Source organism: Colobus angolensis, unplaced genomic scaffold, assembly GCF_000951035.1.
Source record: "Colobus angolensis palliatus isolate OR3802 unplaced genomic scaffold, Cang.pa_1.0 Scaffold23, whole genome shotgun sequence".
Taxonomy (NCBI): domain Eukaryota; kingdom Metazoa; phylum Chordata; class Mammalia; order Primates; family Cercopithecidae; genus Colobus; species Colobus angolensis.
This window is the reverse complement of record NW_012115488.1, coordinates 14,459,048-14,473,879: the sequence shown is the minus strand read 5'-3', so window position 1 is coordinate 14,473,879 and position 14,832 is coordinate 14,459,048. Positions and strand designations below refer to the sequence as shown.

The 14,832-nt window shown below is 38.6% G+C and overlaps 1 protein-coding gene across 2 annotated transcripts in view; it reads left to right on the top strand.

Annotated features, from left to right (window-relative positions):
* The window catches only part of SPATA9 (spermatogenesis associated 9), a 32,001-nt gene that overhangs the window by 3,078 nt on the left and 14,091 nt on the right, over positions 1-14,832 (top strand). For both annotated transcript variants that reach the window (XR_001002024.1, XM_011944279.1), the window contains exon 3: positions 4,627-4,854. Coding sequence is in view for 1 of the 2 variants with exons in the window: in XM_011944279.1 (XP_011799669.1) it covers positions 4,627-4,854 (228 nt within the window). In the remaining variant the exon portion in view is untranslated. The remainder of the gene's footprint in view (positions 1-4,626; positions 4,855-14,832) is intronic.

Below are 14,832 nucleotides of genomic sequence, written 5' to 3'. Positions count from 1 at the left end.
ATATATATATATATGTGTGTGTATATGTGTGTGTGTGTGTATATATATATATAGATTTAAGGGTCAGGCGTGGTGTCTCACACCTGTAATCTCAGCACTTTGGGAGGCCGAGGCGGGCGGATCATGAGGTCAAGAGATCGAGACCATCCTGGCTAACACGGTGAAACCCTGTCTCTACTAAAAACACAAAAAGTTAGCTGGGCGTGGTGGCGGATGCCTGTAGTCCCAGCTACTCGGGAGACTGGGGCAGGAGAATGGCATGAACCCGGGAGGCGGAGGTTGCAGTGAGCTGAGATCGCGCCACTGCACTCCAGCCTGGGTGACAGAGAAGGACTCTGTCTCAAAAAAAAAAAAAAGTTAGTTGATATGCATTCTCGTTTACCATTGAATCGGATGAGTTTTAACTGTCAGGACCTGCTGAACTCCCTTAGCTGTAGTAGAGTTCTGAGACTTGTAGAATGGACTCCCAGATGGTATAATAGAGGACAATACTGATTTAGCCTGTAAGATAATAGCCCTGGGGAAAGAGGACATTCCCAGTATCAGTCATCATAGGAAGAGGCGGGCATATTAGATACAGGACACCAGAACTCGGACGGTTGGCCTTAGTATCAGGGGAAATAACTGCTTTCTGCCTTTGGCCGGCCCTCTCTTGGGTCTAGTGTTTGAGGAGATGTGACACTGAAGTGTAGGAATCTGCAGGCACAGTGGTAAGATGCATCCAAATGCTGGTCACATCAGCTAAGCAGGAGAGGGTAAGGCTTAAGAGTTTCTGAGGGCAGACTGGGTTTTCTAATACTGTATCTTAGACTTGGCATCCAGTAGCTCCCCCTTTTTGCATTCCCCTAGCCTTGGTATAAAGTCTTTTGAAACACTGGAGACTATTTTGGCTATGCTCTGGAGTAGGAAGGAAAGAGATGGGCAAATGTACATGCCTGGTCAATGTCAAATAGGGCAGCACAGAGTAATTATTGAGAAAGGCTCAGGGTGAATCCTAGGAAGTCTGAGACAGGCGTGGAAAACCTTGTTATCGTTTTCAAGTTTTGATTCTCCCACCATTGCTGAAATCAGAGAAACTGGGGTTTTATTTAATCAAAGAAATGGCAACTTCATTCATTCATTTCTACCTTCTGAATAGCCTCATTATCATTAGAACCATAAGCATGGTTTATGGTGACATCAATTGATTGAATATTGTGATCCCCAAAGATAAAGCTGTGAGTTCCTATTTCCAACTAATTGAAGTAATTTACTTATAGAACTTTACCCAACTCAACTAGGAACATAATTAGTTACTTTATTTCTCATTTTCAAAACACTTAACTTGCTCTTTTCCCACTATTTCCTTTGAAGAATGTATTGCTGAGACTGGCAAGAAACTTGAGTAGTTAGGGGATATTATCACATATTTGAAGTAATTTGCCCTTCAAATATAAATTATGTGGAAAACATTACTAATACTCAGTTGTTAAGCAGACGATTTTTAAAAGGTTAGATTGTAAGTGCTGCAATTTTTTTTATTTCCAGGATGATCCATACTTCCCAAACACAGTGAAAGGAATGGTCTTAAAAATTCTTAGAGGGCTTTATTAATTGGGTTGTATCTTAAAATTCTAAATTTTGTGATTAGTATTTAAATCTCTCCCTGCCCCCAGGCATGTATTTATTTAGGAAAAAGCCATCTTGCTGGCCTAGAACAAAAAAAGATTTGATGGGAGTGACGATGGAATTTTTATAGAGTAATATACCTAGAATACAACCAGAATACTGATTACTAAATTGTTCTTCCTGGATAGATTTTGAAGGAAATTTTCTTTTTGAGGCTGGGAAAGTTACTTTTATTTTATTTTACTTATTTTTTTGAGACAGAGTTTCGCTCTGTCACCCACGATGAAGTGCAATAGCACAATCTCCACTCACTGCAACCCCTGCCTCCTGGTTTCAAGTGATTCTCCTACCTCAGCCTCCCAAATAGCTGGGATTACAGGTGCGCCACCATGCCAGATTAATTTTTGTATTTTTAGTAGAGACAGCGTTTCACCAGGTTGGCTAGGTTGGTCTCAAACTCCTGACCTCAAGTGATCTGCCTGCTTTGGCCTCCCAAAGTACTGGGCTTATAGGCATGAGCCATGGTGCCTGGCCAGAAAGTTAATTTTAGAATCCTGGCTTGAGATGATGGCTTCTGAGATTCAGTTCTTTTCACCTCTTCTGTCCCAACTAGCCCAGACAACAGCCTTAGTATCTACTTCTTTAGACAGAGTAATTTTTAAAGGTTTACACTTGCAAATTTCAAAAGATTTCCATAAGATGAATTTAAAATAGTAAACCTTTAAATTATGTACTACAATTGAATATCTAAAAAATTTTAATTCAGATGCTCATTCTTGGAATAAGAGAAAAATATCTTAGGATAAACAGGGTCAATTTTTATGAGTTTTTTAAATATGAAAGATGAATATATCTTTTTTCTGTTATCTTGTACTTAATCATATACTACAAAATAGAAATTGTAGACAGGACATATTAGAATCCATGCCAAAAATTTTGGAGTTGTATGCCCTTAGATGTACTTTTCTGAATTCTCTATGCTTTTTTGTTGTGGTTGGTTATTGTTAATGTGTGAAAAAAACTGCTAAGAAGGCACCAGTGATGTCTGGAAATTACCTGTAACGGCATTGAGGTTTCTGGGAGTAATGAGACTATGACTGTTGCTAGAATGCTCTCTAATTCAATTATATTTTTGTCTCTGGTGAGTTGTTTCTTGTGGAGAATTACCATTATTGTGAAAGTTATAGAATTGTGCACTGAAAACTTTCTGTGTGGTTTCTAATGTAATATTTGGTATACTTCTTTGATGTTTCTCAAGATTAATTTGTTTTATTTTCTGATACCCTTCATTCATTCATTCTGACAAAGATAAGAGTGTGTATTACGTGCCAGACACTACTTTGGCTCTGGAGAAAAAGAAGCAAGCTAAATGGATATAAAACTCTTAAAATTTATATTCCAGTCAAGTAAAAAACAATGAACAAGGAAAATAAACAATATAGTACATTAGTGGTAAGCGTTAAGGAGAAGAAAAACTAGAGCAGAGAAGGGATGCAAAATAGAGGTGCAGGGATAGAGAGCACAACTGATGATGTGGGTAGAGTGACCAAGAAGGTCTTAGTGAGAAAGCAGTTCTTGAATGAAGATGTGAAGGAAGTGAGGGAGTGAACCTTGGGATGCTTGAGGAATCAAAAATCCCAGACACCTAAAAACTTCAACAAGTGATGAGGAAGGAAGGGAAGAGAAAAAGATGAGGCTGAACAGGTGAAGAAAAAACAACCTTTGTAGGGCCTTGTGGACCACAGTATGTACTTTGGCTTTTACACTGACAGCAACTGGAAGCCACTGAAGCAGTGGAATAGAAGGAAAATATGATCTGACATAAGTTTTAATTAGATCTCTCTGGCTAGTGTATTGATGAACAGAATGAAAATAGGCAAAGGTGGAAGCAGAGAAACCACTTAGGAGGCAAATTCACTAATCTGGAAAAGAGATGATGGTAGAATTCAAATATAATAGACTGGGTGCTGTACTGGGGGTAATGAGAAGTGGTCAAATTCTGGGACAAGGTAGAGAAAGAATTTAGTAAGATTTTCTGACAGGCTAGTTTAACAGATATAGAAGAGTAAAGTTCAGCATTATAATTGCCAATGACAAAGAAATGGGTATGGCTGTAGCAAGAAAAAAATAAAAAAAAGAAAAGCAAGATATATATTTAAAGAGTAGAGCTCAAATGGAGAAGTCAGTTAAGAATTCTTGTTTACTTAAGAGCTCTTTAAAAATTCCGTGCAGATTTGTTATAGTGTACACTGCCCGGGTGATGGGTGCAGCAAAATCTAAGAAATTACCACAAAACGATGTATTCATGTAACCAAATACCAACTGTTCCCCAAAAACATATTGAAATTAAAAAAAAAATTTAAAGTAAAAATTCAGTACACAAAATATATAAATCTAGGAGGAAAATGAAACATTTGTATCTTTTGGCTGGTTACTTCAATTCTTGATACTTATCCCAGGGGAAAAAAAAAAAAATATATATATATATGTGTGTGTATATGTGTGTGTGTGTGTATATATATATATAGATTTAAGGGTCAGGCGTGGTGTCTCACACCTGTAATCTCAGCACTTTGGGAGGCTGAGGCAGGCAGATCACCTGAGATCAGGAGTTCGAGACCAGCCTGGCCAGCATGGTGAAACCTCGTCTCTACTAAAAATATAAAAATTAGCTGGGCGTGGTGGTGCTCGCGTGTATTCCCAGTTATTCAGGAGGCTGAGTCAGGAAAATCACTTGAACCTGGGAGGCAGAGGTTGCAGTGAGCTGAGATTGTGCCATTGCACTCCAGCCTGGGCCACAAGAATGAAATTCCATAAAAAAAAAAAAAAAAAAAAAAGATTTAAGTACATGGCAGGGAATTCAAGGGGTTTCATGGGGCAACAGAATCATCGGACATTGAATATATGCATGACACCATGCACAAGGTAGTTATATAGTAGTCAGTCTCTGCCAGAAGTAGTTTTAATAATGCATTGGAGAATTACACATCAGTTACTTTTCAAAGGCCTATTTTTCAGAAAAGAGAACCTGCGCAGAAAACATCCAAAATCAGGATGGCTATTGCTTTAGCTAAGATTAATCGAACAACATTAATTCGTGGATTAAACAGCATATCCAGATCCTCCAAATCAGTGGCCGAACTTCTGCATCCTCAGCTTGCATGCAGACTTTTAGAGCTAAGGGACATATCTGGTCGTCTGCTGAGGGAAGTTAATGTGCCAAGGCAACCCCTATATAACATGCAGGTAAGGGAATACTGCATATGCACAAGGATCCCTTTTTAAGAAACTTTTACATTTGCAAAACTTGAAAAATAAAATGTGGTGAACTTGATTGTTCTATGTATAAAACAGATATACCTGGATAAGAGAAATGAATGGTTGGGCCTTTTTAAAATACAGTGGAATCTTTGGTTTAAATAAGTTTGAAAGGGAAAGCAATGGGGACTTTTTTCTACCTTATTGTTTAATTGAACTATATGAAACTGTCCATTTCAAATGGTGCAATTTAAATATATGCATGCAAATTACCATTTATGTTAAATCTAACAGAAATTTTACAACTAGCCTTAAAAATTATTGTTTTGTTCCCTTTTCCTCATAACTTTGTTATGTTTCCAAGATAACCTTTGTTTGACATAATATATTGAGTATATTTACCTATAAATTCAAATTACGTTTTCTACATTGTCTTATTGAGGCTCTGTTATATTTTGTTGAGGACCACAACTCTTAAAACTTTTTTGGAATCAATTTCTTGCTTTCTAAAATTCACGGCACAGAACTCAAAGAGTTTTTCAATCTGGGCATTATACAAATCATCCTAAATTTCACTACAAAAGATTCAGAATTTTGCAATTCTGGCATCTAAACTGCAGGACGAATTAATTTGAACTCTCTGTTGAAGGAGAAGAAAATGAGGCTCAAATTGAGTTAAACCAAAAAAGAAGATGCATTAGCTCCTGTAAACAACCCAGAGCTGTTAGGATTCCTGACATGTCCGCATACAGGTATTCCTGGCTTTCCCCTCATAGTTGCAAGATAATTTGCAGCTGTTCCTTGGCTATATTCTTCCAGGTTCAATTTAAGCAGAGAAAAAGAGAGAGAAAACCCCTGACCTCACATCCCTAGCAAAGTCTCCAGGTCCATTCCAAGAGCATGGCTTGTGTTCTCAGAGCTTACCTCTAAACCAAGGACATGAGATGCACTGATTGGCCTAGAACTTGATTACCTGCTTACCCCTAGAGCTGGGATTGGAGCTCTGTCCAGACCACATGACCTGAGAGTGGTGTGGAATGCGGAAATCCTCAAACCAAAGTCAGGGTGTTTTCAAGAAGGTAAAAAATGGATCCTGGATAGCTGAAATCAACAAATACCCTTTATGTAGGAGTCGCTCTTTAATGAAAGATTTTGACATTTCTAGAAAGCATCATATATTTAAGCTACGAATTGCCTGAGAGCAGCATTTATAAAAGGCTTTTATAATTTCTGATGTCTGAGAAAGTAAAAAATGGTTTGTCTTTGTCAACCACTGGATTCTTTATGAACTACAAGCCTTAATCCTGTATGTTTAGATCATTGAAAAGAAACATAGCTGTGGCTCATGCCTATAATCCCAGCCCTTTGGGAGGCCGAGGTGGGTGGATCCTTTGAGGTCAGGAGTTTGAGACTAGCCTGGCCAACATGGTGAAACCCCATCTCTATTAAAAATACATTAGCCAGCACGGCGGTGTGTCTGTAATCCCAGCTACTCAGGAGGCTGAAGCAGGAGAATCATTTGAACCCGGGAGGCAGAGATTGCAGTGAGTCGAGATCGCACCTCTGCACTCCAGCCTGGGCAACAGAGCAAGACTCTGTCTGAAAAAAAAAAAAAAAAAAGAAAGAAAGAAGAAAAAGCAAAAAAGAAACAAAGTTAAACCATATTATCTTAAATCCCTACTGAAATATCTTTCTAAACCTAATGTTTTGACTTCATGTTTCTCTCCTTGCATTGTCAAACCAATAGTTTTTATAGAGGGTTGGTAGAAGAAATGTCTTTTGAAGAATATTTCTGTATTTAATATGAAATCATGTTTAAAGACACCGGCCATTATGCTATTCAGGGTCTTCCTTTTTGCTTCTCTACTAAGTCAGAACTGGGAAGGATCTGAGATCTTACACTACCCGCAAGCTAACAAATTAGCCTGCCACAATTGTACACACACATATGCGCATGCACACACACACACACACACGAGCCTTGGGTCACGAACACATGGTTTATTATTCACAGCAAAAGCGTCAGCCAGAGCAGTATCTTGTGCTGGTTCCCTATGCTTAAATTCCTTAGGGCAATGCAATGCGGGCCAAATGTTGCCTGTGCACACGCTATGTTGCATCACAGGAGAGAGGAACCTTGAAATCAGGGGACTCTGGGGACACTGGCACATCTCCAAAAAGATATACAGATGGAGAGACAGAGAGAGGGAGAAAGAGAGAGAGATTAATTATTCATTACCTTGGAATATAAGTAAATGTTTCAGGGAAAAAGGAGAGGGCTTTATTTTTAGTGGCCTATGACATGTTCAGGGAGGTACATGTCTCTCTAGAGGGATATACTTTTTCTACTTTGCAAGGCTGTTTGCTATTCAAACATATCCTTTGCTCAGAAGGAGCAATCTGCACAGGAATGAGAGAAATCCATGATGACTTATCTCCCAACACTCACAAAAATTCAGTGGCTAGAAAAAAAAAAAGTCTTTCCAGCTGAATTTGTTTGTTTTTATCCAGTAATAAGAACTAAGAGACATAATCTGTTTGCCTTTTTACTTTGACTGATAATGAGTTTCTGAGGTAAATTTAGAGATCAAGTGTGATAACTTATTCCAGGAACCTAAGATAAACAGGCTTAGGGACTAAGTGACTTGTGCAAGGTCAGGATGTTAACTGTGACTATCTTTTCTGACATTAAAGTCCATGACTATGAAATCTCTTCTTCTTTGCCCTTATTCTAATTGTCTTATGTTCTAGCTTTAATTTTACAAATTCTTATCAAAGAAACATTTCAAAATGTATAGAAGTTAATTGATTAGAAGTCCCATTTGAATTTAAACTAGTAGTAATATTTTGCTATATTGCCTTCAGATCTCTCCTTTATAAAAAGAAATATGATTAACCATGCCCCAGTTCCTTCTTTCTTCTCTACCAGAGGTAATCATTTTTATGAAGTTGATGTGAACATTTACATGCATACTTTTATATTTTCTCTACATTTGTATGCATATATTAATGTTTTTTCCCCAAATTTCTTGCTTTTTTCTTTTCAAAGTGTCTTTTACAAGTTTATTCCTTTTAAACTATTTTCTTTAATTATTTTAAACATATTTATGTGTGGTCTTTTTAATGATTGTCCTTGAGGTATTTGGAGGTGCTAATTTTTCTATTGTGATCCATATTGCATCTCACATATAGATAATTTTCTTATAATTTTATTTTAACTGAAACTTGAAAAGAAAAAAAAAACTTGAGTCTTGTTTTTTTAAAAAAAAAAAATCCCTTTTGGCCTTAGTGGTGAAACTGTCCCTCTAGAGAAATTGTGCTTGTTGCTCCAGGGGTACCAGCAACCTGAGACCAGTCTTTATGTTTTTTTTTCAGCTTAAGATTCCCTGCATCACACTGATAGGGTAAATTCAGATCTCTTTATAAGGGGCAAGCTTGGAATTTTAATCTCTCATGGGAGTCCCACATGGAGACCAGCTTCCTTACTTTCTTCCTGTACTGGTGGATGCAATTGTTTGAGTCCCAATTTCACTGAAATTGCAGTTCTGCGAAGGCTTGATCCCCACCTCACATCTATCCAAGTATCATATCCAGTCCCTGTATTAATACTCAAGCACCCAGCCATTATTTTAGGGTCCAGTAACATCTCCAGAGTTCCTGGGATATAAGCTCATACACTTGCTGCTCTGGCTTTTAGTTCCCTTTTTGTTCCTGGCATTGGGGGTGGAGGGGGAAGGTCCCTTTCCTTTTTGTAAGCTCAGTTTTGTATTACATCTTCTGAGTTTCATTTTTATAGCATTTCTAGGTGTTTTTGTGTGAGAAGCTCCACATTAGCTCAGTCTGCCATGTGTATGGAACCAGATGTCTTTCAGCTTCACTTCTTAATATCTCCCTTTACAAGTTTTAAAATGATTAAATTTATTGGAAGTGAAGTATAGTTCTACTTTTTTATTTATTCAACAAATAGCGGCCAGGCACAGTGGCTCAAACCTGTAAGCCCAGCACTTTGGGAGGCCTAGATGGTGGATCACCTGAGGTCAGGAGTTCAAGACCAGCCTGAGGTCAGGAGTTCAAGGCAGGAGAATCACTTGAACCCGGGAGGCGAGGTTGCAGTGAGCCAAGATCGTGCCACTGCACTCCACTCTGGGCAACAAGAGCGAAATTCCATCTCAAAAACAAAAAGTTATTGAAAATCTGATATGAAAAATCACTAGATTAGGTACCAGGGACTCAGAGATATCTCACCCTTGTCCTACGGACTGTGGGGCTCACAGGCAAATAAGCGAACAGTGTCAGCAGGATGCAGCAAGTGCATGATCAGAGTATGCAAAGTGCACTACAGAAGCATCAAGAAGAGACATATAATTCCAAAGCGTGGTCCATGTAGACATTCTAGAGATAGGATACTGTATCTGAGTCTTGAAGGAGGAATTAGCCAGATGAGAAGTAGGAGAATCATTCCAAGAAAAGAACAGTATAGATGAAGATACTGAAGTTAGAGAGAACATGACTTATTTGGAGAAGATAAGTAGTTCCGTATGGCTAGAGTGAGACAAGTGAGAACAGTCCCAGGTCACAGGTTCCAGGGTCCTTTAGGGCTGGGAGTTAGGAAGAAGGTTTACGTGGGGAGTATACAGTAGCTAGGGCTGATAATCAGAATTGCCAGTGAGGGAAAACTAAGCTGTAGTAAACAATGTGTCTCAAATCTCAAAGGCTTAGTGAGGACAGAAACAGAACTGACTATGAGGACAACGGCCTGGAGAGTCAAAGCCACAACAGGAATGTATGAATTGTGGCAGAGGTCAATGGATTGCTCTGTAAATGGAGTGCATCCATGGTACCAGAGTGTGCTGAGAGGAAAGTGCAGTAGTATGGAGAAGCCACATCAGACAGAGTTCAGCTTACCCTGAGTGGATTCCAGTGTGAATTCCTTTAAGAATTGTCAAACTGCCTGTCTCAGATGGAGCTTTGTGTGGGGAAGTAAAAGGGGTGAAAGCTGGAAGGACTATGCAAGGGGATATGCTTTGTGGATGCATGAAAGATATAACTCTAGGAAAACTTAGCTGTAAGAAGGTAAGTGGCCTGGTTAACTTATCTGAAGGTATCTTTCAAATACCTTCTGGCCTGGTTAACTTATCTGAAAGTATCTTTCAAATACCTTCTGGATGTGTTCTGTCTGGTCACTGTTTTGTGGATGACAAATGATGAAAAAATGCCTTGGTAGCTGGAGCACCTTAAATAGCTCTCCCAAAACTCTCTATTGTATGGCTGAGAATACCAGTGAGGCCAGGTGACTTCCTTTGGAAACAAAGAAATAGAGTAACATTTTCATTAGGACACAAACAACAACCAGAATAGTGTTTCAGCTCTTTGACATGGGGAGTTCTAAGATGCAGCATCCAGTAATGGTCTCCTCGAGGTAAAGAATGGACACTGGCTCAGGAGCTCCCTCTACCATCTATCCGGGCCTTTCTGATTGGATGTTCAGCTCTAGAGCATGCTTAATATGTCACAGCGTATTGAAATGTTGTGCCAAATAGAAGCCTCCCAAAGACCCAACCAACAGGAATGGCCTAAAGCGATTCTAATGGCCTGTGACATGTGCACAGATGGTTAGGGTCAAGCCTTTCCAGCTGGCCACCTTGTTAGAAGAGGGACCTGGCTCTATGGATGCTGAGTAAAATTATTCCTCAAACCCCTCCAGGTTCTGCAGGACTGAGACTGCAGTGATAGAATTGTAGCTAGTTCTATAAAAAGCCTCAGGAATGGAAAACTCTTAGTGGAGAATTTCCTGGTAGTTTTCAACATCTCCAGTGCCAGTACTTACAGAACAGTGCATCTGCTTAGTCTTGTGAGCTGCCTGCCTGAGTGGAGCCCGCAGCTGCTCTAGGCTGCAGTGACCTAGATAATTGCCTTGAATGTTGACTTCAGCCAAGACACGTCAGCTCCCAGACATCGTTGTTGACTCTGGCAGGCCAATGCAGGGCCACAGGACCAAGAGCTCTTCCTGTGATAGACTCATCCCTATAATGGCATTAGAGTTGACTGTTTCTACTTTGTATACGCACCGTGGCATGGTATAAGATAAGATAGGGACCAAAGTGAAGAAAATCCTCAGCCTTTACAATGCCTGGACTATAGGTGGATCCCAGTGAACTTGTGTTCTTTTTTCAGGAACACAAGGATCAGAAACTTACCTACGTAAAGTTTCTTCCTTACCCCATCCTCTAAGTTAGACTCCAATTTGGGGTTTAAACTATAAACCTCATAAATATCCAGAAGTTATATAGGTCCTACTTGGGCCTGCCATGAGGCTAACTTGGCTGGTATAATCTAGACCCAGGGAAAGAGGATATTTTCTAGATAGTAGAACTCCTGGGCTCTTGAAGACATACAGTACTCCTCCACTTTGGCAAAGGGATTAGGACATTGGAGTTTTTACAGGACCACTGGATTAAAAACTTGTTTAAGAACAATGTTCTACAGACTGTTAATACTGGGGTTAATAAAGTCAGGTAGCTTTCTTTCAAGTCAGGAGTCTTTCCTGTATTCAAAGGTGTTGTAAGTTGCTAAGCAAAGACACATTCGTGTAGCTTTTCCAAACTTACAGGAATACTTTTTTTCCTGGACCTTTCTATAAGGAGCAGTCAGTGTTTCCTGCAACATTTGTCTGAGAGTTAGAATTTCCCCTATGACTCCCCTTGTAACTCTCATCAGGGTGGTTTTGGACAATGTAAACTATATGGGGCCTGGTAATTCTCCAACCTTCAGGTCATGTATAAGTGAATCTTTACTTTCTAAACTGCTCACTGTTGACTTTTTTGTGTGATTTATCTTAATAGTGAAAATAAGATGAACACACATCCTTCTTTTATGAGATAAAGCAGTCAAAATTATGTGGAAAAAGTTGAGTTAAAGGTTCAAAATGTTTTTACTGCTCAAATATCCATACATTTTACGTTTTACATGACCAAATTTAAAAAGAAATGTATGAACATTAACACTGATACCAAGATATTTTTTAACTCAAATATGCACATAAAGTGAAATTATATAACAAGGTTGAGATAAAAATTTTGAAATAGGCCAAGATCATCTAAAGACTGCCACTTACTAAATTTCTCCTGTTTTTTATCTTAGCTTTTACGGTACACTATTCCTGCTCAAAGCAAGACAAAAATGAAACAGCATGGTTTATAATATGAAAAACATGTTTTTTAAGTGAGTCATAAAGTTGAAAAATGGCTACTTGCCAGTAACCACATATATTTTGGAGGAAATATATCTTCTTGTTACAGGAATAAAAAGTAATTATTAAAAGCATTAAAATAATTTAAAATGACCCTTAAACAATATAAAGATTAATTATTCAGAAGCATAACATATATCAAGTACATAATTTATTTTGAAACTAATCAGCTTTAATTACTTTTAGGTGAAGGACAAAACCTGAGAAAGAAAGATGTAATAAAACAGAAAGAGTAATTTCTCATGTAGATACCCTTATTAGTCCATTCTTGTACTTCTTTAAAGAAATACCTGAGTCTGGGTAATTTATGAAGAAAAGAGGTTTAATTGGCTCATGGTTGTGTAGGCTGTACAGGAAGCATGGCAGCATCGGCTTCTGGGGAGGCCTCAGGGATTCGGTATTACATTTCAACATGAGATTTGGTGGGGACACAGATCCAACCCATACAACACCACTTTTATTTTCATTGTATATGGCCTACCAATGATTGAACATGGACCTCCCACTATGAGTTCATATATTCACAAATTCAAGAAGCTTTTCACCTGCTAGGAGGTATATCTGCTTTTCTTCCTCCTAGAGAGTCTGCTCTCTACTTGTATGTTTGTCTCCATGTAGCTAAAAGTAGGATTCAAAGGCATACTATCAATTTGATTCTTCTAGCAAGAAAGAAAAAGCAGCAGCTGCTTCATTTCCTGGAAATTCTTTCCAGAAGCCAGGAATTCTGGGAAATACTGCAGGTGACCTATGGAGGGAGGTGGCAGAAACTTTCCCTCCCAGGTTCGAGCGATTCTCCTGCCTCAGCCTCCCAAGTGGCTGGGATTATAGGCATGCGCCACCAGGCCCGGCTAATGTTTGTATTTTTAGTAGAGATGAGGTTTCACCATGTTGGTCAGGCTAGTCTCAAACTCCTGACCTCAGGTGATCCACCTGCCTCGGTCTCCCAAAGGACTGGGATTACAGGTCTGAGTCACTGTGCCCGGCCCAGAAGTACCTTTTAAAAGGCTGCATACTATTCACAATAGCCAACACATAGAATCAACCTACGTGTCCAACCACAGGTGAATGGATAAAGAAAATGTGGTTTACATATACAATTGAATACAGATGCTAACTACCCTGATTGGATCATTATATAACATAGATTTCTATGGAAACATCAAATTGTGCTCCTTAAATATGTACCATTACAATGTGTCAATTAAAAATACATCCTACATCTAGGAGTTAGTATGGCCCGAAGAGAAAGGAGGAAGAAAGAAAACAGCCTTTCCCCAACCTCCAGCACCCCCACCCCCCACTCTTAGCTACTAGGCTAGATCCTATTCTTGGTTTCCTTGTTCTGTAAATCACTTAAGAGAGAAGGAAATTGCAGTGGGCAATTTTGTTCTGCATTCAGTAGTGGCAGCACTAAGCAAACACTGAGTATACTAGAACAGGATGTAGACATATTTTAACATTTCATAGGTTTGTTAGAGGATAAAATGAGACAATGCAAGGAAAGCAACCTAGCATGTAATGAGTGTTCTACAAATGTTAACCATACAAAGTAACATAACTAAATCATAACAGCAATTAAAATTTTGGTGCATTTCTGTCCAAACTTCTTCTATGCAATGTTGTGTTTATTTTAATCATAAAAACATTGGACATAGAATTTTTAAGCTTTTATACTGAAGTATACAGAATAGTGCACAAATTAAGTGTATAGCTCCATAAATTTTCATAGATTGAACACATCTATGAAAATCTTGGTAAGCAGCACTCAAGAAATCTTCTTATGCTGACTTACAGTCACTAACTCTCACTCTTGCTAGGATAATCATTTCCTTTTTTTCCAAAAGCATAGATTAGTTTGGCTTGGTTTTACATGTTATCTAAATGGAATCAATCATACTTGTACTTACTATTTTGAACCTTGATCTTTCTCTATTATTACTATTACTAACATTCCCTCTCTAATAAGGGACTAATAATGTCCCTTAATGCTACCCTTGCAGAGACATTTTACTAAAAACTTTACAAGCATTTTCTTATTTATCTTTACAGCAAATCTGTGAGATAAGCATTAGCTATTATTCTCAATTTGGAGATGAGGGAACCAAAGCTTAGAGGAAGAATTAATTTGTTCAAGATTTCATTACTCAAGAACTCTGGGACTAGAGATTAACTACATCTATTTACTCCAGAGTCCATCCTTGTAATGCAGTCCTTTACCACTCTTCATCAGCAGTAGTGTATCCCAAGGCAGCGTAGCTTAAGGATCAGGTTAACAGCTTGGGCTCTGGAATACGATTTCCAGTTTAAATCTCACTTTGCTACTTATCAGCTATATTACCAGGGACAAGTTGCCTACCTTTCTTTTTTCTGCTTTCTAGTTGTGGAATGAGGATAATAATAATACCAACTTCATAGGATTGTTTTAAGAATTAAATGTGAATACTTAAAAAGTACACTGAACAGGACCTAGCAGACAGTGCCATACAAATGTTTGTTCAACAAAAGGTTATCACATGTTCTTCAGAAGTACCTTTTATTTATTTATTTTGATAGAGTTTCACTCTTGTTGCCCAGGCTGGAGTGCAATGGCATGATTTCAGCTCACTGCAACCTCTGCCTCCCAGGTTCGAGCGATTCTCCTGCCTCAGCCTCCCAAGTAGCTGGGATTATAGGCATGCGCCACCAGGCCCGGCTAATGTTTGTATTTTTAGTAGAGA